This window comes from Schistocerca americana, chromosome 1 (assembly GCF_021461395.2).
Source record: "Schistocerca americana isolate TAMUIC-IGC-003095 chromosome 1, iqSchAmer2.1, whole genome shotgun sequence".
Taxonomy (NCBI): Eukaryota; Metazoa; Arthropoda; class Insecta; order Orthoptera; family Acrididae; genus Schistocerca; species Schistocerca americana.
The window spans coordinates 1,216,600,369-1,216,625,122 of NC_060119.1; the positions used below are offsets into that span (position 1 = coordinate 1,216,600,369).

The following is a 24,754-nucleotide window of genomic DNA, read 5'->3' on the forward strand; positions in this document are numbered from 1 at the left end:
TTGCATTTGATAACGTGTGATACACTGCCTTACAACGAAATGAAATAATTAAGAAATGAGGACATTCGCATAGCTGGCGAGGAATGAGATTTATCCGTAACGTTAACTGGAAGAAGGAACAAGACAATAGCACAAGTACTAAGACATAATGAAATGGTTCTATGGTTTAAGAAGTAGCAGTAGATGGCAGAAATGGTATGTGAAGACTTGTATTAAACATTAACTGAAAACATTAAATGTAAGAGAAGAGATTGTTACAGTTGAGGAAGTCTCGGTGAGTTCATCATACACTGCTGGCCACCGTAAATGCAACACCCAATCGCCAAACTGGTTGGAAGTACACTCCTTCACGCACAGTACCCTGGCTCCCTGGCTTCCGTAGTGTATATAGAGATACAGGCAGAATATAGAGATACAGGCAGAATTTATTTAGGTGTTGGAAACACAGATATTAGATCCAGGTTCAATGTAATGGTTTTTAGTGAAGAGTATTCATCCAGGTAGATGTTTTTTCGCTGTTTCATGGCCATTATTTGTCACCAAAGGGAATTAACTGAAGGATAAGATAAATTTCGAAGGAGAAATGATTCAAGACGATTCTGGAATCGTATTATTTTTTCTCAAATTTATTTCCCATTAGTTAGCTAGTTAGTTACGATTATAACTTGTAATGGTACTTGAATTACGTAACCATTACGGCACCTCACCTCAACCTCTCGGTACAAACAATATTCTACTTTGTTTCTGTAAAGTAGTTAACATATTTCTGAGACAACATTCAGATTTGATTTCATTAATGTAGAGGTACTTTGATACATCGATATGTTTATGTTGCAATGATATTATTCTTATGTGTATTTTTTCTTTTGTCACTGTGATCTTTGACGTTCTTGTAACTTTGATTTTTGGGCGCGTAAACGGTTATTAGAGAGTCAAGTCTTGGTCGTCATGTTGAAAAAAGGCAAATTGTAGTCAGTTTATGAAATGTGAACCTTAACAGCGAGGAAGTTATTTTCAAGTTTAATCCTCGAGAATGGTTTATGAAACACATCTATAAAACTTTTGAATATCGCAGACTAACACCTACGCCTCTTTGCATCCGAGCTTGGAATCATCACCACCTAGATTTTCGACGATTGAGCCATGATTTCACAACGAGACCAGCGTGGGAAACACGAAAAGATGAGGGCCTAGTTTATCCATTATTTCAAGAAATGACTTTATTAACTGTGCTCTAATGACGCCTGCCACATAATATAACTTTGTTGTTGCTCGAAAATGCAGTATTTAGCAGCGTGAGCAACACCACAATCATAATTAATTTTTGAACTTGTTGTGGTAGGGTTGTTAGAAACTGTGATGGAAATGTAAAATTAGAGAAATTCTGGATCATACGAAGGTAAACTTGCAGCAAGCATACACATCTACACGTTTACCTTGTATACCACTTCAGAGAGCCTGGCGCACGGTATTTTCTATCCATATATACCATTCCCTATTCTACCACTGTCCCACGTAGCTTTATGCGATGAAATGTCAGAGGGCAAATAGAAACTATAAATAGGTAGCATCAAGGACCAAATAGAAGCTACGAGTGGGTAGTGTTATCTGCGATTGGGAAGGATAAAACTGAGTGTTTTTCTTCTTACGCTTCCACCATACCAACTCTGGAATGTGGACAGCGCGTTTTCCTCTTTCTTTCTTTTTTTGTTCTTTTCCATCCTTCATCTTATCCTAACTCTCGATATTTATTACTTCTTTATTAAATCTGTGTATGTTTTAGCTATCCAAGTTTTTTGTGTATGCAAGTTTAATACAGTAAATTCATTTTAAAATCATTAATTCAAATGAATTTTGCTTAAATTGTATATATGATCTTATTTTGAATACTAGGTGATGCGTCCAAGCAAATGAAATGATAAATACAGAAATTACGCCCTATCTCATTCATGCATGGAGCGATGGAAATTTAGCTGGTTAGGGTAGTAAAGGAGTGAACATCTGTAGGCAGCGCGTAACGTGGAGGGTTAGTTGCTCATTGACCATAAGGAACTTCCTTTTATTGTACAAATGGTTCAAATGGCTCTGAGCACTATGGGACTTAACATCTATGGTCATCAGTCCCCTAGAACTTAGAACTACTTAAACCTAACTAACCTAAGGACAGCACACAACACCCAGCCATCACGAGGCAGAGAAAATCCCTGACCCCGCCGGGAATCGAACCCGGGAACCCGGGCGTGGGAAGCGAGAACGCTACCGCACGACCACGAGATGCGGGCTTTTTATTGTACAGGTCACACTGTTGGGAGCCCCCGCGATGAAACGCTAGCCCGTCAGCCAGTCTCGTCTGGTCGAGAGGTGATCACATTAGAAATATAACATTGCCATTTCGGATACAGGTTCTCTATGAAGTCAGAAAGGAAACACGTTATGTATCATGGGGTATCGGTGCAAGAGGAAGCCTCATTGGCGGCCAACAGTCAATACTTGAATTTTTCCACGGCGATCCCTATTGGTTACACACAGCGAGTGCGAAGGGAATGGATTGTCAGCATTACAAATTCCAAGGAAACAAACAATCTCTCCGGACAAGCTATGTTATTACCCGACACGTAATCTACATCGAACAATAGTGTACAGAAAAATGTATATAATTTTAATGAGAAATTCGAGATAACCATTATAGAATTGACTGGGCGCCCACTGCATCCCTCCCCCTTCCGAAAGGCCGACAAATCATAGCATTTGCCAGATTAGCTTAGGAAAGGTATTGCAGCCTTTGTGTTTCGTGGCCTTATATCACTGTTGTTGGTGGAGGAGATCGTTTTAATCCTCATTGTGCGCAGCAGTGAGCGCTAAGACTAGGAACAGATAGTTGTCTGCAACACACGTTTAACACAAGTACAATTACTAAGGCATCCTTGTAAAGAACTTTCTTTAAATAATCCCATGCGCACATTAAATGTTGGTAAAGGTAACACTTGCCATAGAGGTAAGAGCTAACTAAGGTGAGAAAATCCCACAAGAGAGAACAGAATCTCGAGTTAGCCTTCATTAAACCTGGAGTGCAAAATAAATATAACCGAACCTATGAAATGCTAAGAACAATAACACAACATCGTTCTTGTGCATCGCAGCTAGCTCTTTATTCGCACGAAGTAATGGCCGCTATCGACAGGGGATCTCAAGTTGATTCCGTATTTCTAGACTTCCGGAAAGCTTTTGACACCGTTCCTCACAAGCGACTTCTAATCAAGCTGCGGGCCGATGGGGAATCGTCTCAGTTGTGCGACTGGATTCGTGATTGCCTGTCAGGAAGGTCGCAGTTCGTAGTAATAGACGGCAAATCATCGAGTAAAACTGAAATGATATCAGGTGTTCCTCAGGGAAGCGTCCTGGGACCTCTGCTGTTCCTGATCTATATAAATGACCTGGGTGACAATCTGAGCAGTTCTCTCAGGTTGTTCGCAAATGATGCTGTAATTTACCGTCTAGTAAGGTCATCCGAAGACCAGTGTCAGTTGAAAAGCGATTTAGAAAAGATTGCTGTATGGTGTGGCAGGTGGCAGTTGACGCTAAGTAACGAAAAGTGTGAGGCGATCCACATGAGTTCCAAAACAATTCCGTTGGAATTCGATTACTCGATAAATAGTACAATTCTCAAGGCTGTCAATTCAACTAAGTACCTGGGTGTTAAAATTACGAACAACTTCAGTTGGAAAGACCACATAGATAATATTGTGGGGAAGGCGAGCCAAAGGTTGCGTTTCATTGGCAGGACACTTAGAAGATGCAACAAGTGCACTAAAGAGACAGCTTACACTACACTCGTTCGTCCTCTGTTAGAATATTGCTGCGCGGTGTGGGATCCTTACCAGGTGGGATTGACGGAGGACATTGAAAGGGTGCAAAAAAGGGCAGCTCGTTTTGTATTATCACGTAATAGGGGAGAGAATGTGGTAGATACGATACGCGAGTTGGCATGGAAGTCATTAAAGCAAAGACGTTTCTCGTCGCGGCGAGATCTATTTACGAAATTTCAGTCACCAACTTTCTCTTCCGAATGCGAAAATATTTTGTTGAGGTCAACCTACATAGGTAGGAATGATCATCAAAATAAAATAAGAGAAATCAGAGCTCTAACAGAAAGGTTTAGGTGTTCGTTTTTCCCGCGCGCTGTTCGGGAGTGGGATGGTTGAGAGATAGTATGATTGTGGTTCGATGAACCCTCTGTCAAGCAATTAAATTTGAATTCCAGAGTAATCATGTAGATGTAGATGTGTCAGGTCCCTTAAAGTGAAACGAAAATTCTCTGGAAGCACACATTATGGCTGTGAAACAACAAAATTATTTTTAGAACAATTTGGTAAAGCCATGATGGCACTAATAATCTGCATAAGTGTATCGACTAATCGTGATTCGCCCTTAGGGTTTGCAACCACACTCTCTTCTGTGGCAGCTATCAGTCAACACGTACCTCTCTCGCCCACGATCCCTATTAGCTACACAAAGATTAGATTAGAGATTAGATTAGATTAGATTTTTACTTGTTCCGTAGATCATGAATACGACACTTCGTAATGATGTGGAACTTGTCAGGTTAATAAAAGGTGTCTATAAAAGATATTACATTACACAAAATATTACACGACACTTAATATTTTTAATTTTTTGTTGGGGTTGGGGAAATTACCCACGTATTATATCCAAAAATTCGTCTAATGAGTAGAAGGAGGAGAGACAGCGCAGATTGTCAGCAGTGTTAGCATCTACGGAAATAAATAGCCTCTGGTGATGCGACGGATATACTTGGCACTTAGGCCACAACGAATAACAACAGGACTATACAAGAAAATATTTTTAATGAAAATTTCGAGGTTATTGTTACGCGACTTGGAGACCTGCACGCGTCTGAATGTCTTCGTACACACCATTATATCTGTCGTATTATCCTCACGCGAATTACTATGACGTATGGTGTACGGTGTCACATAAACTTAAAAAAAAGATCGCAGTACTCGACCAGTACTCAGGTTACATCACATTAGCGTTTCGTTTGCTGCCTCCTTGACGGATTCAGTGCATGATCCCGGAAACCTCCGAACAAATCCAAGTCTTCCATTCACCTACTCTGCTATTGATTTAGGTTTTCGTTCCATTTCACTTCATTTTGTAGCATTACCTGTTGTTAATCAAATAATTTCACAGCCACTAATCTTGAATCAGATATTGTTAGATCCGTTCTCAATGTAGTAAGCATTACCTGGCATTTATTCACGTTTAAAGAAAACTGTCATTCAGTACAGGAAGTGGAGACAATTTCCTAAATAGTTTAGCGTTTATTTGCTGTTTCCCAGAAACGACACCTTGCTGTTGACAATAACCTAAGACTGTTTGCTAAATTGTGTGTGTGTTTTTTTTAGTATTCATTTAGGCAGTACCTATAGTGGATTTTTCTGTTCACCATTCATCATGGTCCTTTCGTCGCACCATAAGCGCAGTGACTCATGAGTTACATCATATCTCCTGAACAATGTGTCTTACAACGCTATAACTTTGAGGGTAAATTTGGTGGCACATGTCTACACTCTCTTCAAGACAGATTTAGTAGTAATCAAGTAATAAATTTAAACGCCATGACTGATGCTGAAATTTTAATGCATGAAGAGCGTAAACATGGTAAACGATGATCGCTTTTGCTTGAATGTTTTTATAGGGATGTCGACGGGAGAAGTTAAGAAAAGGTTTGAAATTATCTGTGGAACTTGTTGGAAGTCGCTAAGTTTTCTCATTCTCAAACCGCGGATGAATATAGTTTGGATAATTTGCGAACTAGGAGTTATATGGCCTCAAGATGTACTCGTATACTCCGTTTCCAACTGTAATACTTGTCTTATTATGTTAAATCCTTAACGTAAGGATATACCTATTGATGAATAGATTATGGCCGGCCGGTGTGGCCGAGCGGTTCTAGGCTCTTCAGTCCGGAACCGCGCTGCTGCTACGATCGGAGGTTCGAATCCTGCCTCGGGCATGAATGTGTGTGATGTCCTTAGGTTAGTTAGGTTTAAGTAGTTCTAAGTTCTAGGGGACTGATGACCTCAGATGTTAAGTTTTATAGTGCTCAGAGCCAAAAAATAGATTATGACAGCATTATACAATTTTAAATTCGCTGGATAGTTACACGAAGTACTGAAAATGTAATTTTTGTTTCACCTGTAAGCCATTAGGTAAGCAATCTGCAAAACTAGGATCGTGTCACCGAGTGAACGTTTTAACAGATTAGGAAGACAGCTGGTAGCTCTTGAGTACTTTCCGTCCACCACATTTATTGCGATGTCATGGGAGATATACACTTTCCGACAAAAATGTGAAGCATCCAAAAGACATCGTCGAATGGTAATCTAACTTTGTACACTTACACACCATAGGCGCGTAAGAAAATGATTAGAGATGCAAGTCTCTGTGACAGATTGAAAGACCACCACAGTGCATTAGTGTTGTTCACGTGTAGTGATGTTATCAGGCCTGGTATTGTAGATAAGAGCCGTGAACAGAGCCTCATGTTTGGCGAACATTGCGTGAGACGCGCAGATGCAACATACTCGTGTGAGATAGTGTTACTATCACCTGAGAGAACTTGGAATGGGCTTCAGCGTGGTTCTGCATTTCACCATCTGGTCGAACTGTGCAATATACAGATTTCTTGTGCATTCTAATGTGACAGTGGTCCAGTGTAGGACTGCAAGGGCTCATGAAGACAGGTGTACCAATTACAAGGTTGAGGTTGATCACGTATGACTATCAGCATGAAGGACCACCTTATTATGAACAAAGCACCTCATAAGACCTTCATATCTGCGTTTCCAACAGGGAATAAATAACGCATTCTGTGTCACCCACACCTTTTATCTGACAGTAGTACCAGCCATACAAGGAACTCTGTCCCATTTGTAGGCTGCCATTAACATAAGAACACAAACGGCTGCAGCAGTGCTGTGACCTGGTACTGGTCTGCTGACGAAAGATGTCGCATTGTGTTGAGCAATGAATAGCTTTACTGCATTATCTCGGATCACTACCGTCGCCGATTATGTCGACACAGAGAGAGTTCCCGTTCGCCCAGTGTTTTGGAGAGGCTCAGTGGAGTAGCTCCTGGCGCCGTGGTATGCGGAAACAACTGGTATGACTTCAGGTCGTGGCTGACAGTGATTAAGGGAAATCTGGTGGCATGGAGGTATGTCATGGACATCATGCGTCTCCTCTGTTATATCTCATGTCAAAGTACCGCGGCGACATTTATCAACAGGGTGGTGCCCGTTCACACATGGAACATGTCTCTATGAACTGTCACTTTACTCCATGTTGAGATATAAAAAGTCAAATCAAAACACCTCCACCCGTCTGAATTTCCAGTTGTTATTTTATTCGAGCAACTAGTTTCAGCGCTACATTACGCCATCTTCAGGCCCCCTGACCGATGTCTAGAAGAATCCTACCTCCGGATCCAGTGGAAATGGGGGGCAACATGCAGCGACTGATCCATAGATTTTTGACCCTGCGGTCTCTTCGATCATCATTTGCCGAAATCAGTCACTGAATGCTTGCTCCGATTTCGACTGGTCCAGAGGTGGGATTCTTACTACACGTCGGTCAGGGGGCTGAAGATGGCGTAATATAGCGCTGAAACTGGTGGCTCAAATAAAATAACATTTGGAAATTTAGACGGCTGAAGGTGTTTTAATTCGACATTTTATACTGAACAGCCGAGGTCCCTTAACCGAAGTAAGTGTGATTTCAGGTGTGCCGCAGGGGAGTGTCGTAGGACCGTTGCTATTCACAATATATATATATATATATATATATATATATATATATATATATATATATATATATATATATATATGACCTTGTGGACAACATCGGAAGTCCACTGAGGCGTTCTGCGGATGATGCTCTAGTATATCGAGAGGTTGCAACAATGGAAAATTGTACTGAAATGCAGGAGGATCTGCAACGAGCTGACGCATGGTGCAGGGAGCGGCAATTGAATCTCAATGTAGACAAGTGTAATGTGCTGCGAATACACAGAAAGAAAGATCCTTTATCATTTAGCTAGAATATAACACGTCAACAACTGGAAGCAGTTAATTCCATAAATTATCTGGGAGTAAGCATTAGGAGTGATTTTAAATGGAATGATCATATAATGTTGATCGTCGGTAAAGCAGATGGCAGACTTCATTGGAAGAATCCCAAGGAAATGCAGTCCGAAAACAAAGGAAGTAGGTTACTGTACACTTGTTCGCCCACTGCTTGAGTATTGCTCACCAGTGTGCGATCCGTACCAGATAGGGTTGATAGAAGAGATAGAGAAGATCCAACGGAGAACAGCGCACTTCGTTACAAGATCATTTAGTAGTAATCGCGAAAGGGTTACGGAGATGATAGATAAACTGCAGTGGAAGACTCTGCAGGAGAGACACTCAGTAGCTTGGTACGGGCTTTTGTTGAAGTTTTGAGAACATACCTTCACCGAGGAGTTAAGAAGTATATTGCTCCCTCCTACGTATATCTTTCGAAGAGAGGATAAAATCAGAGAGATTAGAGCCCACACAGAGGTATACCAACAGTCCTTCTTTCCACGAACAATACGAGACTAGAATAGAAGGGAGAACCGGTAGAGGTACTCGAGGTACTCTCCGCCACACACCTTCAGGTGGCTTGCGGGGTATGGATGTAGATGTAGATGTAGATCTGCATAAAGATGTTGTGTTAGTCTCGTCGCTAGTAAGATTACCCAGAAAAGTCCCTGATAGGACCAGCTAGAACGTCAGCTCCGTTCTAGTGTCAATATCCAGGATAATAAAGACGAGTTTCTCAATTTTTAGGTCAGCTTGCCTCAGGAAAGGATGCAACAGCTTTATGGAGCCCATCCGAACGGAATCAGTGCATGCACCAAGGCTACAAATGATCCAGCATCATGCTAATAAGGGAGTTCATTCTGCAAGGTTTTTTGTAAATTTGGCTCCATTTTTTAACCTCTGAAATAACACCATATACCTTCTGAACCCAAGAAGTCTCGTTTAGTTTCCTCCTCACTTTCTGGGTGCTTCAGTTTTTGCAAAACTGCCTATTGGCTTCTGTCTCGGGTTCTTCGGCCAACGTTCATCTAACGATTTTACCAACGTTTCACCAGCACGAGTGGCTGGCATTGTCAAAGCTTCACCCTCCACTGCCGGTGGTGAACTGGAGCCGAGCTGACGGCCGCAGACTATATGTACCTGGCGCACCAACGTCCGAGGGCTTCTCCGCGGTCATTTCCGGTGCGGTTCTTCTCTTGCTACCAGCGACGGTCGTTCGCTGCAGTACGGGAAGCCAGGATACGTTTACCTTAAGGCTTTCCTCTTTCTTGTTGAAGCTGTTCGCGTGTTTTTGTATTTCTACAGCTTCTCTGAACAAGCGCGTGTGATACTGCTTCTCTACAGGCAGAACTTCCTTGTCGGCGAATTTTATTACGTGATCGGCCTCACTCAGTACTTGCTCTGCCACGGCCGATTTCTCCACCTGCCCCAACATGCAATGCCGCTTATGCTCTTCGATCCTGGTGTTGATTGATCGTCCAGTCATTCCGACATAAACTTTTTCGCATGTGCATGGTATACGGTTTATTCCCGACATTGCGTGTGGGGGTCCCTCTTCTTCTTTGCCGATCTAAGATACTCTTTGATCTTCCTTATCGGTCTGAAAATCGTCTTTATGCCATTTTTGCGCAATATATGGCCGATTCTGTTCGTCACTCTGGGAATGTATGGCACAAAGGCCGCACCCGACATTTCTTTTTCTGATTTCTTACTTCGCTGAGTGTTTGGCTCTGTTACACTTCTAATATAATTTGTGGAGTACCCATTGCTCCTCAGAACACTTTCCAGGTCTGAGGTGCTACGACTCACATATTCGTCCTGCTCGCGTTACGAGCGTATTAATCATGCCTCTTTTCTGGCTCGGCTCGCAGTTTGATAGTTTGTGCAGGTATCGGCCCGTGTATATTGTTTTTCGATACACGCTGTGTCCCATTCCTTGTGACCAGCACATCTAGAAATGGCAGTTGTTTTGTCCTTTTCTACTGCCATGGTAAATTTTATGTTGGCATAGAGCCTTTTCAAGTGTCTTAGGAAGTTTTTGTCAAGTAGTGTAAAAATGAAAGGAGACGTAATGAAGATGTGCCAGTTGACAGCATCAACAACACAGTAGTGAAGTTCGTGTTGACTGGTTGTTGCAGGTGGCGTGGATCCACATCGACCGGCAGATGATCCTGACGATCCACCGGCACGTGATCGCGCGCGTGCCTCGCTTCAGCGTGTCGCACGACAACCAGAAGACGTGGCTGCTGCACGTCAGCGACGTGCAGCAGGAGGACCGCGGCTTCTACATGTGCCAAGTCAACACCAACCCCATGATCAGCCAGACCGGCTACCTGCAGGTTGTGGGTGAGTCTGTATAATTCGTCTGGGACGCACTGCGTTTCGACTCTGCTGGGCAAACGCGGTATCAGTGCGTGAGATGAAGTAGGTGTATCGAACACAAACCAACAGTGTAGGAGAGGTACACTTTACACAGTGCAACACGGCTAGTCAGTTGCGCATACCATAGATAACAGCGAATGGCAGTCTCACATTACATAATGCAACACGGTTAATTGGTATCGCATACCACAGATAATATAATAAATCATTACTTCAAAATTACCTTCTTACGACAATACTCACATCACCGGTTTCGGAAACTTATTGCCATCTTCAGATATAATAATTCATCCAATAAAAGCTTCCTCTTGACGAATAAATATTGGCCAGAATGGAGAAGGAATCGTAAAATGAGGGTTCCGTATACACTTACTATGTACAGTCGTGGACAAAACGAGCGAGACCCTCGCCTTTTCGTTATGCTGATCCGCACAGCTTTAAAGTCTGCCACACAGCATAACAGGCAAGGCGACGAAGTGCTACCAACATACTATGCACAGGCGTGAAACTGAAAAACTATCGGAACTTTGTCAGACTGTTTTCTATCATATGTAAGACTACATTAATGCTGATTAGTGTGTTAAACACAACACCTAAATATAAGATATCAATGAAAGACGAAACTCTAATTAGTACGAAAAAAAAATGAATTTCAGCTTATCGAGATACATAAATGTTTTAGTAAGACAAAGTACCCCAGTACGAATTAGCAAAATATTATACGCATTCGGCCGCGAAACGGTCTGTGTCAAGGTTCAGACCAGTCATACTGGATTACCGTTGCTGACCTACCATGAAAGTGTGCAAATTTAGCAATGCTTGAAGATTCATAACGAAATTCAGTTAAAAATCATTCAGTGCTACACTTAAGTCAATTCAATTATTGACGGAAGCGGAGAAAGTAGGCAGTAACAAGTATGAAATTCTACAAGAGTTTCATATTGACATCCACAGGGCGCCGGTACAGAATAAAGGTAGCAATAAAACGTATTGGGGGAGCGAGAATTTCTTAAAATTGTTTTACTGATAGTCCATCTGCCACCATCGAGATTAAAACCGAAAACAAACTAGACTTCCCTCGCAGTAGCAAACACCTTTCACCACGCTAGCAGACAACCCAGGCAAACAGTCCTCTATTATTACCCCAGACATGGCTAAGCCGGCAATTTCGCAATGAAAATGGCAAATAGATCTGCAGTTTCTGTTGCATAGAGCTTTCTGGACTCAAAAACAAGAATTTTCTACCTTTATGTCACCGCTTGCGTGACAATCATTCTGGATGTTTATCGAAATAACAAAATACTGTTATTAGCGAGGAAATTTAGTAGGACAATTCTGCACCACCCCAGGAAATTAAACGGCGACATAGCTGCCAAACGTATTCTACAATGTTTCGAATATTCTCTATTTGACTCGCCACAGCCAGAGAACGTTCATTAGCCGAAGTGTTTCTTAAGCTAGCTGGCAATGGGAGTGCTCGCACTTCTAAAACGCGGTGGCATTGATACTGGGATCTGAATTACCAGGTGTATTGGCAAATAGATTTTATTTGCATTCCTGTAAACGTGATTTGGATCGAAAGCGTAGCTACGATTAATATGCTGATGTATCGACTGCAAATAGAACATTTCGAATAAAGATTAGGGGAAATTATTTATGCGGCCTTCATCTTCAGCAACTGTCCTAGTTATTTTCGTTGTTAGGATTTCGTCACCTAAATCGGTAAAAATGGAACTCTACTAGTCTCACTTTCTTGACCGTCCGTCTACCCAACCCTTAAAGCCCATTTACCTCGAGTACGGGTAGACATAATAAGCGGAAATGTATAGCACTTTCTGCGGTATACGGTCCCTTGGTGGTGTAAAAAAAGTGAGCTTCTATGTCAATGAAATCTAAAGATAATAATGAATTATTATAATGAGTAATTAATGCATTAAAAAGATAATAAACGAATGAGAAAATAATTTGAAATATTTTTGAACCTCCTTACAACCTCTAACGTTGCAACGACATTCACAAATATTTCACATCATTTTCTCATTCGTTTATTTTTTTTTTAGCTTCTCTCATTACACAGTAAATTAATTGACCAATCACGACAACATGGTTTCAACATAAATTGGAATAAACATTCGTAGATAATTCAGAGAGTGAGGGGGGGAAAAAGAAACAACCGGGTTTGAACTCGCAGAGAAAAGTTCTGAAGTCGCGACGGTAGCCGCTGAGTCACCGCTTCAATTGAATTACACGCTAAAAGGTATCTACAATACAGCAAGAGCGCATTGAAATCTTTGACCGTCGTTTTCTCAGAAGCGGTCGAGTGTATGCAGATAAGCCGATACACGTTTTCACTTATTTTGTCTCCTCTATCACTGAGCGAAGTTTCTGCAAGATTGGGGTATGACACTCGGCGGGTCCCCTCGTTTAAGCGGCGTGCGTTGCAGTTTTCAGTCGGCGCAGCCTCGTACCCATTCGCTTTTGTACATGAACTTTGCGCTTCAGTTTACTGATGGCAACATTGCCACCACGGGACTACTCTTACTCAACTGCTTTGAATGGCTTTGAATCGCTATCTCCTAAATAATTACCCTCGGAGGCCGGCGACTAAAAAAAAATAAAATTTTAGTTTGTAGACTACCAAACGTTTATGGTCACACTCACACAGCATTTTGTTTAAATGAATGAATAACCTCGTGATGACTGGGTGTTGTGTGGTGTCCTTACGTTAGTTAGGTTTAAGTAGTTCTAAGTTCTAGGGGACTGATGACCATAGATGTTGAGTCCCACAGTGCTCAGAGCCATTTGAACCATTTTGAATGAATAAACCAGAATACATATATATACACTCCTGGAAATTGAAATACGAACACCGTGAATTCATTGTCCCAGGAAGGGGAAACTTTATTGACACATTCCTGGGGTCAGACACATCACATGATCACACTGACAGAACGACAGGCACATAGACACAGGCAACAGAGCATGCACAATGTCGGCACTAGTACAGTGCATATCCACCTTTCGCAGCAATGCAGGCTGCTATTCTCCCATGGAGACGATCGTAGAGGTGCTGGATGTAGTCCTGTGGAACGGCTTGCCATGCCATTTCCACCTGGCGCCTCAGTTGGACCAGCGTTCGTGCTGGATGTGCAGACCGCGTGAGACGACGCTTCATCCAGTCCCAAACATGCTCAATGGGGGACAGATCCGGAGATCTTGCTGGCCAGGGTAGTTGACTTACACCTTCTAGAGCACGTTGGGTGGCACGGGATACATGCGGACGTGCATTGTCCTGTTGGAACAGCAAGTTCCCTTGCCGGTCTAGGAATGGTAGAACGATGGGTTCGATGACGGTTTGGATGTACCGTGCACTATTCAGTCTCCCCTCGACGATCACCAGTGGTGTACGGCCAGTGTAGGAGATCGCTCCCCACACCATGATGCCGGGTGTTGGCCCTGTGTGCCTCGGTCGTATGCAGTCCTGATTGTGGCGCTCACCTGCACGGCGCCAAACACGCATACGACCAACATTGGCACCAAGGCAGAAGCGACTCTCATCGCTGAAGACGACACGTCTCCATTCGTCCCTCCATTCACGCCTGTCGCGACACCACTGGAGGCGGGCTGCACGATGTTGGGGCGTGAGCGGAAGACGGCCTAACGGTGTGCGGGACCGTAGCCCAGTTTCATGGAGACGGTTGCGAATGGTCCTCGCCGATACCCCAGGAGCAACAGTGTCCCTAATTTGCTGGGAAGTGGCGATGCGGTCCCCTACGGCACTGCGTAGGATCCTACGGTCTTGGCGTACATCCGTGCGTCGCTGCGGTCCGGTCCCAGGTCGACGGGCACGTGCACCTTCCGCCGACCACTGGCGACAACATCGATGTACTGTGGAGACCTCACGCCCCACGTGTTGAGCAATTCGGCGGTACGTCCACCCGGCCTCCCGCATGCCCACTATACGCCCTCGCTCAAAGTCCGTCAACTGCACATACGGTTCACGTCCACGCTGTCGCGGCATGCTACCAGTGTTAAAGACTGCGATGGAGCTCCGTATGCCACGGCAAACTGGCTGACACTGACGGCGGCGGTGCACAAATGCTGCGCAGCTAGCGCCATTCGACGGCCAACACCGCGGTTCCTGGTGTGTCCGCTGTGCCGTGCGTGTGATCATTGCTTGTACAGCCCTCTCGCAGTGTCCGGAGCAAGTATGGTGGGTCTGACACACCGGTGTCAATGTGTTCTTTTTTCCATTTCCAGGAGTATATATATATATATATATATATATATATATATATATATATATATATATATATAAGGCATTAAAGCATAAGTATAGATGAGAATCTCTTGTGTATTCAGTCGGATGGTTTAATGTGCTCCGTACTAGCTGAAACCTCGACATTTTCATGTTTTGTTTTGTTTCGCTCTTATTCTACAGAATTTATTCTATGTAACGAGTACGGGTAGATTTATTCTATGTAACGAGTAAATTCTGTAGAATAAGAGCATAACAAAACAAAACATGAAAATGTCGAGGTTTCAGCTAGTACGGAGCCCATTAAACCATCCGACTGAATACCCAAGAGATTCTCATCTATACTTATGCTTTAATGCCTTAGCTTTGGGTTTTTCTGATGTTGTTCACTGTGTCAGTATTGTCGTTTACGATCCTTTGAAAAGCATGCTCCAGTTTTATCTGTTTCATTTCCTCTGAAGATGAGATTCTAAAGCCTTCTTACGAATACAGAGTCTTATGGCCATCGATATTGTTCGCTTTCAGTTTACTCCTCATTTGCAGCAGCCATTTGAAGCTCGGTGGTGGTTTCCTGGTTCCAATATTCTAAACTTTTCTTGCAGAGACTGTTTGCGTTCATCCTGAACATACTGCCGTACTGAGTGAGGTGACGCAGTAGTTAAGACACTTGCATTCGGGAGGACAGAGTTTCAGATCCCCAGCCGGCTATGCAGATCTAGGTTTTACGCGGGTTCCCTAATTAACTTAAGGCAAGCTGCCGATTTTCTGACCCATCCTTTCTCAGATAAAGTTTCTACTCGTGTTATATCTTCCGTGCACACTGTGTGTTCCTTTAGTGGATACAGGAGGAGAAACAGATGCTGTTCATAAACAGAGAATTCAGATATTAATTTATGTCACATCTTTTTCTCTGGAGATTTTTGAAAGACTCCACCTACGTCCTCCCTTTCCAATACTTTCGCGTGAATTGCAATGCCACACAGTAACAGAACGTAATGTACTGGGTTCTTGCGTAAGTTTGTAGCGTTTTCCTATAATAGTAATAAACACCACAGACACATAACAGAGACTTCCGTCATCAATAATACAATCTACTTTACTATTTGCTACAATCGCCAAAGCTGGCGTAATCTTTCGTATCTAATATAAGGCAGTAAAAAATAGTAGATAACTTCGTTGCAGTGACGGCAGCGTCAGTTGCTAACAGTTGATTTGAATGTAGAAACATATACAGGTAGAAAAGATTTACAAATCTATCACTCTTCAGTACATTTCTCATCAGAAGTTGTCGAGCCCTGGCCACTATGAAAATCTGTAAGCGTTACTCAACTGGAAAATACATAGAAAAGGGTCAGTCCATGAATTTTCGAAATTAAATACACCCGCTGCTGAATCTGAACAGAGAGGATGCTTGCATCTCATTGCCAGCGGCGTAATCATTCGTGCTACGGTGGCAGTTGTAGGGAACGCGGCAGCGCAGCTGTAGGCGCACGCGTTTGAAAAAACTGCACCTGACTGAAATCGGCCTTTTTCACGCACCAGCTTTTTTCTTTCGGAGGACGAGTTATTGTACCTGTGCTTACGAGGAAACACACAAAATTCAAATGAAAGTTTGCACGCGTGTGTTTGGAAGTTAGCCCCCAAGCATTTGCATTCTGGTGTGAATACTGTAGAGATTGCGACTTTCCTGGCAGTGAGGAGCTTCGACGACGGGTATTCAGCGATTCGGAAGACCATGACAACGATGGACGTCACCCTGGGACTCTATTCGACGTAGTTCGACAAGCATTAGGACGACCACCGGATGCAAGCGGCCGAAAACCGCTTGTCACCGGACGTACAAGCGGCCCTGGAGCAGCGCAAGGTAGCCCAGATCGAGCAGAACGCCGTCTATGAGGAAGAGGAAGGAGTAGTTTATGGACTCGGAATAGCAGATTGAACGTACGTTGCATAATTTTGCATTTATATGCAGTCAAACTTCAAACACGTTTTTCACGAAATGACGTTTTTTATCGCGCGGTACGCTAACTTCAAATCCACTGAACCGATTGGCATGATTCTGTGTTCCCGACGAAGCTAACTAAATTGTCTAGGAGTTGTACCACTTTTATTCCGATACATCAATGTTTAATTGGCCGACGAAGCCGAAAACTTTTGTTTCGTTCCGACAGCACTTCCGCCTTTGCTCTTCGACATTTACGGTCGAAAAAATTCCAGTTTGTAGAGGACATATCAATAAAAATTTTGACCATATTTAACATTGATATCTATAACACATCCAGAGAAAAAAATTCTCAAAGACCACGCTTTTTTCGGGCCAAATGAAGCCTGTGGCGACGGGAAGGGCAAAATTAAAATTAAATACGTTTGTCGAACCATGAGAAGCTGCGGACACCGTAAGACCGGATAAGCACACACAAAAAAAGTATATTGGTTACGGAAATTACGCAGGACAATACGAACGCGGCATTAAATATAAAGAAAGCTCAGATTATGTTCATGCTAGATAACTGAAAAACAAAAAAATGGTTCAAATGGTACTGAGCACCATGGGACTTAACTTCTGAGGTCATCAGTCCCCTAGAACTTAGAACTACTTAAACCTAACTAACCTAAGGACATCACACACATCCATGCCCGAGGCAGGATTCTAACCTGCGACCGTAGCGGTCGCGCGGTTCCCGACTGTAGTGCCCAGAACCGCTCGGCCACTCCGGCCGGCAACTGAAAAACAAACTGTCACTTAGCGTACAGGAACAAAAACTACTTACATAGACTAGCATACTGTTTTAGGAGAACGCAGTTCAGGTTCAGGTCGCACTGCTGCAAGTTATCATCAGACAGTCTGAGTATTAAGAGAAGCTTTTGAAATGTGGTGCTACAAAAGAATGCTGAAGATGATGTGGGTAGGTCGAGTAACTAACGAGGAGTCAATGAATCGAATTGGGGGAAAAGGAAATTTCTGGTACTGCCCTGCTAAAAGAAGGGATCGGTTGACATGACACACCCTGAGGCGTCAAGGAATCGATAATATAGTAATGGAGGGAAGTGCAGGGGTATAAAAGCAGTGGAGGGCTTCCAACGCTTGAATGCAGTAACTAAGCTCAGATCAATGTAAGTTGTGGTATATACGACGAGACGAAGATGGTTTCGCAACATGAAATCATAGAGTCGACTTCTGACTGAAAACCGCGACGGCAAATGATGAAGACTTCTTCGAAAGTAAAACATCTATATGTACATCTTTAATACCATTTATGTGACTCGAGGCTGTAATCGACACATATTACAAAAATGTATGTATGTGTGTTTGCATGTATCTATGTCCAACATCTCCTAAGCCATCGGACTGATTTCAACCAAACTTGGTACACATATAATTTGTTGTCTGGTTAGAACAGCTGTGGGGGTAGGGGTGAAAAGGTAGTGTGTAAGGAGCGTTCAAAAAGAAACGACCCGGAGTCTGGAATGCGCAAACCGGTGACAGGAGGGTAATATCGTGGCGTATGTAACGAGGTGTGGTTCAGACCAGAGCGTGGAAGTTCACAGCACGTCGCTAGAGCGCACGCGTGCACGTCACGTGACTATACAGAGCTAGCAGCATCACGTATGTATCAACTGTCCAACGCTGCCAGTCGCCTTGCAAACAATGACGTGGAGCCGTCAAAAGAAGAACAAAGAGGTTTTCTGACAGCGGAAGGAGTAGGATGAACGGACATTCAACGACGAATGTCACAAGTGTACGGCGAACACTGCATGTCCCTTGCAAGGGTCAAGATGTGGCACAAGCGCTTCAGGGAAGAACGGGCGTCGTTAGCCGATGATGCACGATCTGGAGCACCGATGACATCGTCCAGCTGGTCGATGCACTCATTACCCAGGACCGCCGAATGACAGTGAAAACCACAGCCGCTGTGGTCCGATTGAGCGTCGGAAGTGTTCACACCGTCATGAAGGAATGACTGCACATGTGCAAAGTGTATGCCCAATGGGTGCCCCACAGTCTTCAACCACACCAGGAATCATGTCGAATGGCCCACTGTCTTGCTCATCTGCAGCGCTATGCTCTGGAAGGGAATGCGTTCCTGGCACGAGTGGTGGCTGAAGATGAGTCATGGTGTCATCACTTCGAACGAGAATGAAAACGACAAAGTCTCCAGTGGATGAATCCAGGGTCACCACCACCACAAAAAGCCAAGGCCGTCAACACGAGTGCAGGAAAGGTTATGCCGACGTTCTCCTTTGACCAAGATGGCCCACTTCTGATTCACTTCCTGCAGCACAGGACAACAGTGAATGCCCATAGTTACTGGCAAAACTTGACCACCTTTCACCAAGCGATCAAATCAAAGCGACCGGGCAATCTCACCTGTGGGGTCATTCTGCTCCACGACAATGCAAAGCCTCATACGGCTAACACAGTCATGGCATTTCTGCAGAAATTCAAATAGAAGGTTCTCAGCCACCCTCCATACAGTACGGACCTCTCTCCCTGTCATTACGCCATTTTTGGTCCCCTTAGAAAGGCTCTGAGGTGCAAACGATTCACCTCAGACAACGACGTTCAGTTGTACGTGCGGAACTGGTTGACATAACAGCCCCAGGAATTTTATGAGACAGCCATTCACCGCCTTGTGTCACAGTGGGACAAGTGTCTTAACAGCCAGGATCAATGCTTTTATCATACAGGTACTGGTTTCTGTAATTATGCCTCCGGCTCGTTTCTTTGTGAAGGCCCTTTATACATGACAACGCTTGCCATATTTTCGCTGTTCATGCAGTAAAACTGGCACATCAGGCGATACTTCTTTAGTACCAATTGTGGTCAACAGACAGTAATCATGTACACCGCTGAATGTAGCTGCAATATTATATCATTGTCTGACACTAGTTCAGGGGATGTGACTGATGAACACTGAGACGCTTGAAAAACTACGGCTCAATGTACCAACAAAATTATACTAGCTAACGACGTATAGATCAGGAGATAAGATGACATAACCACTGGAATCGCGAAAAACGGTCACATCACGCATAACGTTTTAATTTATTACGTCTTTATACTAAATCTATTCCCAACACTTTTCACCGACAATACCCGAATATCCCACCTGCAAAATTATATCATTGTAACACAAATTGTTCAGGAGATATTATGTTACAGAGACTGAGCTGCGAGAAAACGTAAGTGCTGCGCGTAGCTCGGTGAAATATGTATACAAATATGTACGAAATACGTTAAATATTTGTGAAATATATGTGAGATGTGCGTACCCTGATAAAGTCGTGGGTTGAAAGCTCACCCTAAGCCCCTGGATCGATTTCAACCCAACTTGGTACACATATTACTGACTACCTGGAAAGAAATACTGTAGAGGTAAAAAGCAGCAGACTCCTGTTGAGGTAGTGGTGACGACGTGAGTAGATAAAGGGTGACAGGGAGGGGGAAGGAAGACGGGGAAATGGACAGAGAAAGGGAAGAGGAGGATACGAACAGAGAGAGGTGGAGTAGGGAATAGAAAGGGGAGATACAGGAAGAGAGAGAGAGAGAGAGAGAGAGAGAGAGAGAGAGAGATGGGGGAGTGGGGCAAGCTGGACAGAGACAGGAAGAGGAGGGGATGGACAGAGAGAGGGGGGGGAGAGAAAAAAGTAAAGGGAGTAGGGAGGATGAAGGAGGACAGAGGGGAGAAAGATGCAGAAGTAGGAGATGGACAGATGGTTAAGGAGCAGATCGACGGATCGGGTGGGGCAGAGGGACAGAGAAAGTGGGGAGGAGCATATAGAGAGAGAGAGTGGGAAGTAGCAGAGGCACAGAGAGAGGGAGCAGGAGGTTGTGGACAGAGAGAGTGGGGGAGAGAGAGGGACGGAGAGGAGGGTGTAGGAGAGGGGAAAAGAGGAGACGGGACAACAGAAATGGAATAAATGGAGCAACACTGTGTGCTCTGCTCGTTTATAATAAAAATATCCCAATAACTATTCAAATTATTTGAATATTAGTATTTCACAGGAAGACACAACACGATCGTAGCGAGACGTACGAAAAATTAATGCGCGAACACGGAAAACTGCAAGAGGAACGTAAATTAACGTTGCGAAACATCGATATGGCTACGGTTCGAAAGATAAGATGAAACTGCGGTGAACGGCGACAACACGGGAATGTCGGACGCTTGGCGTCTTTTTGCTCCCCCTGCGTTCGAAGCGATAATGCGCCGGAAAATCCCTAAGATAAACAGGCACGGGCTGCTGCGGTTAACGCCGAACACAAATCAATGGTTTTGCCGCACCCGGCTGTCCGCTGTGCTTTTTTAGCGGGCGTGCCACGAATGATTTAGCTGTCGGTTTTGCAGCACTTGTCCGTATATTTAGTAAATAGTTTGGAGACCGCGGCACGCTTTTGCAGGATTGGCTTTGCTGTATATCTCACGTCGTTCGCAAATATTTTTACGGCGCGTCCTGTTGTAATAAAACACACACACTCACGCGCACACACACACGAACACACACAAAACAGCGCGCTAAAGCGACAGGTAATATGTAATATCCCTTTGTGAACGTTGTTAATGTGAGCGCAAATATTAAATTTTGTAATCTGCTTCGAAAACCATTCCAGTCGGTGGGGAGCGTAGAAAAATATTTCCGGCAGTGACTGTGGCGTTTGATATTAAACGTTATACAGTGTTTCGGATGTTTGTGCCACCTGTGATTTGTGATGGTTGCTGCCGCAATACACCTCATCCGATACTCTGTGGACTATTAATTTGCAGTCAGAAAATTTTCACGAGGGAAGTAATGAAGGTGGACCTTCCAGCTGTTCTTTCCGTGCACCTGCCTTTGAAGATTCAAGCGGGCTGGTTAGAGTGCCAATTAAGCTCACTTCCTGTTACGGAGAGACGAAATAACATCGCGTCTTACAGCAAACGACAACCCTTAAAAAGGCATATTCAAGCTTTTTATTAATATTTTATAGGACAACTCAGTGCACAAACAAGGGGATTTCAGAGTTTTTGCTTAGAATTTCTTTGTCCATATTACTTTCATTCTGTCAGAATGGGCTCTTTTCGTATTCTCATACCAAATTATTCCCGTCTTCCTGGGTTTTTCCAGTTGATCAGTAACGAATTTTCTGCCTCCTTCAGGACGTCATTTCATTCTCTCACTTTGATCCTACTGCAAGTTTTGTAGAATTCCACAACCTGTCTTTTTTAATACCTCCATTTATATTTGGCCTACGTGTCCTTCGTATTCGAATGAATGTTGATGCTCTTTTCGATTTTCTTGTTTCCTCTTACCATGTATGTCACTTCTTCAAGGTAATTTGGAGAGACATATTTTAAAATTTCTTTTCGGTTGTCTCTTAGATTTCTTCAATATCATTCTGTTTACAGTGAGTAGTTCGGCCTCTTCAGCAGCTTTCTGTTTCAAAGTAGTATTTCAGTGTCTGAAAGGCAAAATAATCTGATGACTGTAGTCTATAGTGTCAATACAGACACACGGTACTGCTGTTGTAGGTATTTTCTGTACCAGCTGAAAAATGCTCCTGCCGGAGCACAAAAAAGGAGAATACACTCCTGGAAATGGAAAAAAGAACACATTGACACCGGTGTGTCAGACCCACCATACTTGCTCCGGACACTGCGAGAGGGCTGTACAAGCAATGATCACACGCATGGCACAGCGGACACACCAGGAACCGCGGTGTTGGCCGTCGAATGGCGCTAGCTGCGCAGCATTTGTGCACCGCCGCCGTCAGTGTCAGCCAGTTTGCCGTGGCATACGGAGCTCCATCGCAGTCTTTAACACTGGTAGCATGCCGCGACAGCGTGGACGTGAACCGTATGTGCAGTTGACGGACTTTGAGCGAGGGCGTATAGTGGGCATGCGGGAGGCCGGGTGGATGTACCGCCGAATTGCTCAACACGTGGGGCGTGAGGTCTCCACAGTACATCGATGTTGTCGCCAGTGGTCGGCGGAAGGTGCACGTGCCCGTCGACCAGGGACCGGACCGCAGCGACGCACGGATGCACGCCAAGACCGTAGGATCCTACGCAGTGCCGTAGGGGACCGCACCGCCACTTCCCAGCAAATTAGGGACACTGTTGCTCCTGGGGTATCGGCGAGGACCATTCGCAACCGTCTCCATGAAGCTGGGCTACGGTCCCGCACACCGTTAGGCCGTCTTCCGCTCACGCCCCAACATCGTGCAGCCCGCCTCCAGTGGTGTCGCGACAGGCGTGAATGGAGGGACGAATGGAGACGTGTCGTCTTCAGCGATGAGAGTCGCTTCTGCCTTGGTGCCAATGATGGTCGTATGCGTGTTTGGCGCCGTGCAGGTGAGCGCCACAATCAGGACTGCATACGACCGAGGCACACAGGGCCAACACCCGGCATCATGGTGTGGGGAGCGATCTCCTACACTGGCCGTACACCACTGGTGATCGTCGAGGGGACACTGAATAGTGCACGGTACATCCAAACCGTCATCTACCATTCCTAGACCGGCAAGGGAACTTGCTGTTCCAACAGGACAATGCACGTCCGCATGTATCCCGCGCCACCCAACGTGCTCTAGAAGGTGTAAGTCAACTACCCTGGCCAGCAAGATCTCCGGATCTGTCCCCCATTGAGCATGTTTGGGACTGGATGAAGCGTCGTCTCACGCGGTCTGCACGTCCAGCACGAACGCTGGTCCAACTGAGGCGCCAGGTGGAAATGGCATGGCAAGCCGTTCCACAGGACTACATCCAGCATCTCTACGATCGTCTGCATGGGAGAATAGCAGCCTGCATTGCTGCCAAAGGTGGATATACACTGTACTAGTGCCGACATTGTGCATGCTCTGTTGCCTGTGTCTATGTGCCTGTGGTTCTGTCAGTGTGATCATGTGATGTATCTGACCCCAGGAATGTGTCAAAAGTTTCCCCTTCCTGGGACAATGAATTCACGGTGTTCTTATTTCAATTTCCAGGAGTGTATGTTGCTCTTTAATTGAATATGACTGAAAAGTGGGGTATCAGTTGCCTCATCTTCATTCTCCGTGGCTCACGTTTCGGCGTGCGATCACATTCGCCCTCTTTTAACACAGGACGCGTTCACATGTCGCATGGTGGATTGCTGCACTCTTTCGCACTTTCCGTCCTCCCTCCGAATTAGCGTGAAAAATGTCGTGAGTACGTTGATGAAGGATCTGCACATCAGGAACTGGTTCAGCACACAAACACTTTTCAGATGCCCCAGAGGTAAAAATCCAGGGGGTTGAAGTCTGATGATCTAGTAGGCCATGTTACAGGGTCTCCGCCTCCTAGCCGCGCGGGATTAGCCGAGCGGTCTATGGCGCTGCAGTCATGGACTGTGCGGCTGGTCCCGGCGGAGGTTCGAGCCCTCTATCGGCATGGGTGTGTGTGTTTGTCCTTAGGATAATTTAGGTTAAGTAGGGTGTAAGCTTAGGGACTGATGACCTTATCAGTTAAGTCCCGTAAGATTTCACACACATTTGAACATTTCTCCGCCTCCCATCCAACGTCTGGGGAAGATATTGTTGAGGCGTCGGCGAACTGTAATGCGGAAGTGGGTTGTGCTCCGTGATTCAGACACCACATAACATGCCGTATTACCGATGTCTCATCCTCAAGCAGCTTAGGCAGAGTATTCTGCAGGAAGTCAGGTACGTGCTTCCGTTGAGGCGTCGTGGAGTAATGATTGGACCAAGTATGTAGTCGCCAAAATCCCTGCCCATACAACGATGCGGAACCGATGCTGATGAGACGACTCAACTGTTTCCCGAGGATTGTCTGTAGGCCACAAATGAGGGCTGTGCACACTGATGATGTCAGTGATGATAAAGGTTGATTCGTCAGTAAAGAGAATTAGTGACAGAAGTCCCATAATTCCGGTCGTCTGGTGCAAAACTGACAAAATCCTTCCCATAGCGGAAAATCTGCAGATGATAATCCTTGCACTCTTTGCT

General features: G+C 44.5%; 1 protein-coding gene across 1 annotated transcript in view; it reads left to right on the forward strand.

Moving 5' to 3' along the window:
* LOC124598129 (lachesin-like) overlaps positions 1-24,754 on the forward strand; it is a 702,598-nt gene that overhangs the window by 500,955 nt on the left and 176,889 nt on the right. Inside the window, exon 5 of the mRNA XM_047135981.1 lies at positions 10,286-10,493. Coding sequence (XP_046991937.1) covers positions 10,286-10,493 — 208 coding nt within the window. The remainder of the gene's footprint in view (positions 1-10,285; positions 10,494-24,754) is intronic.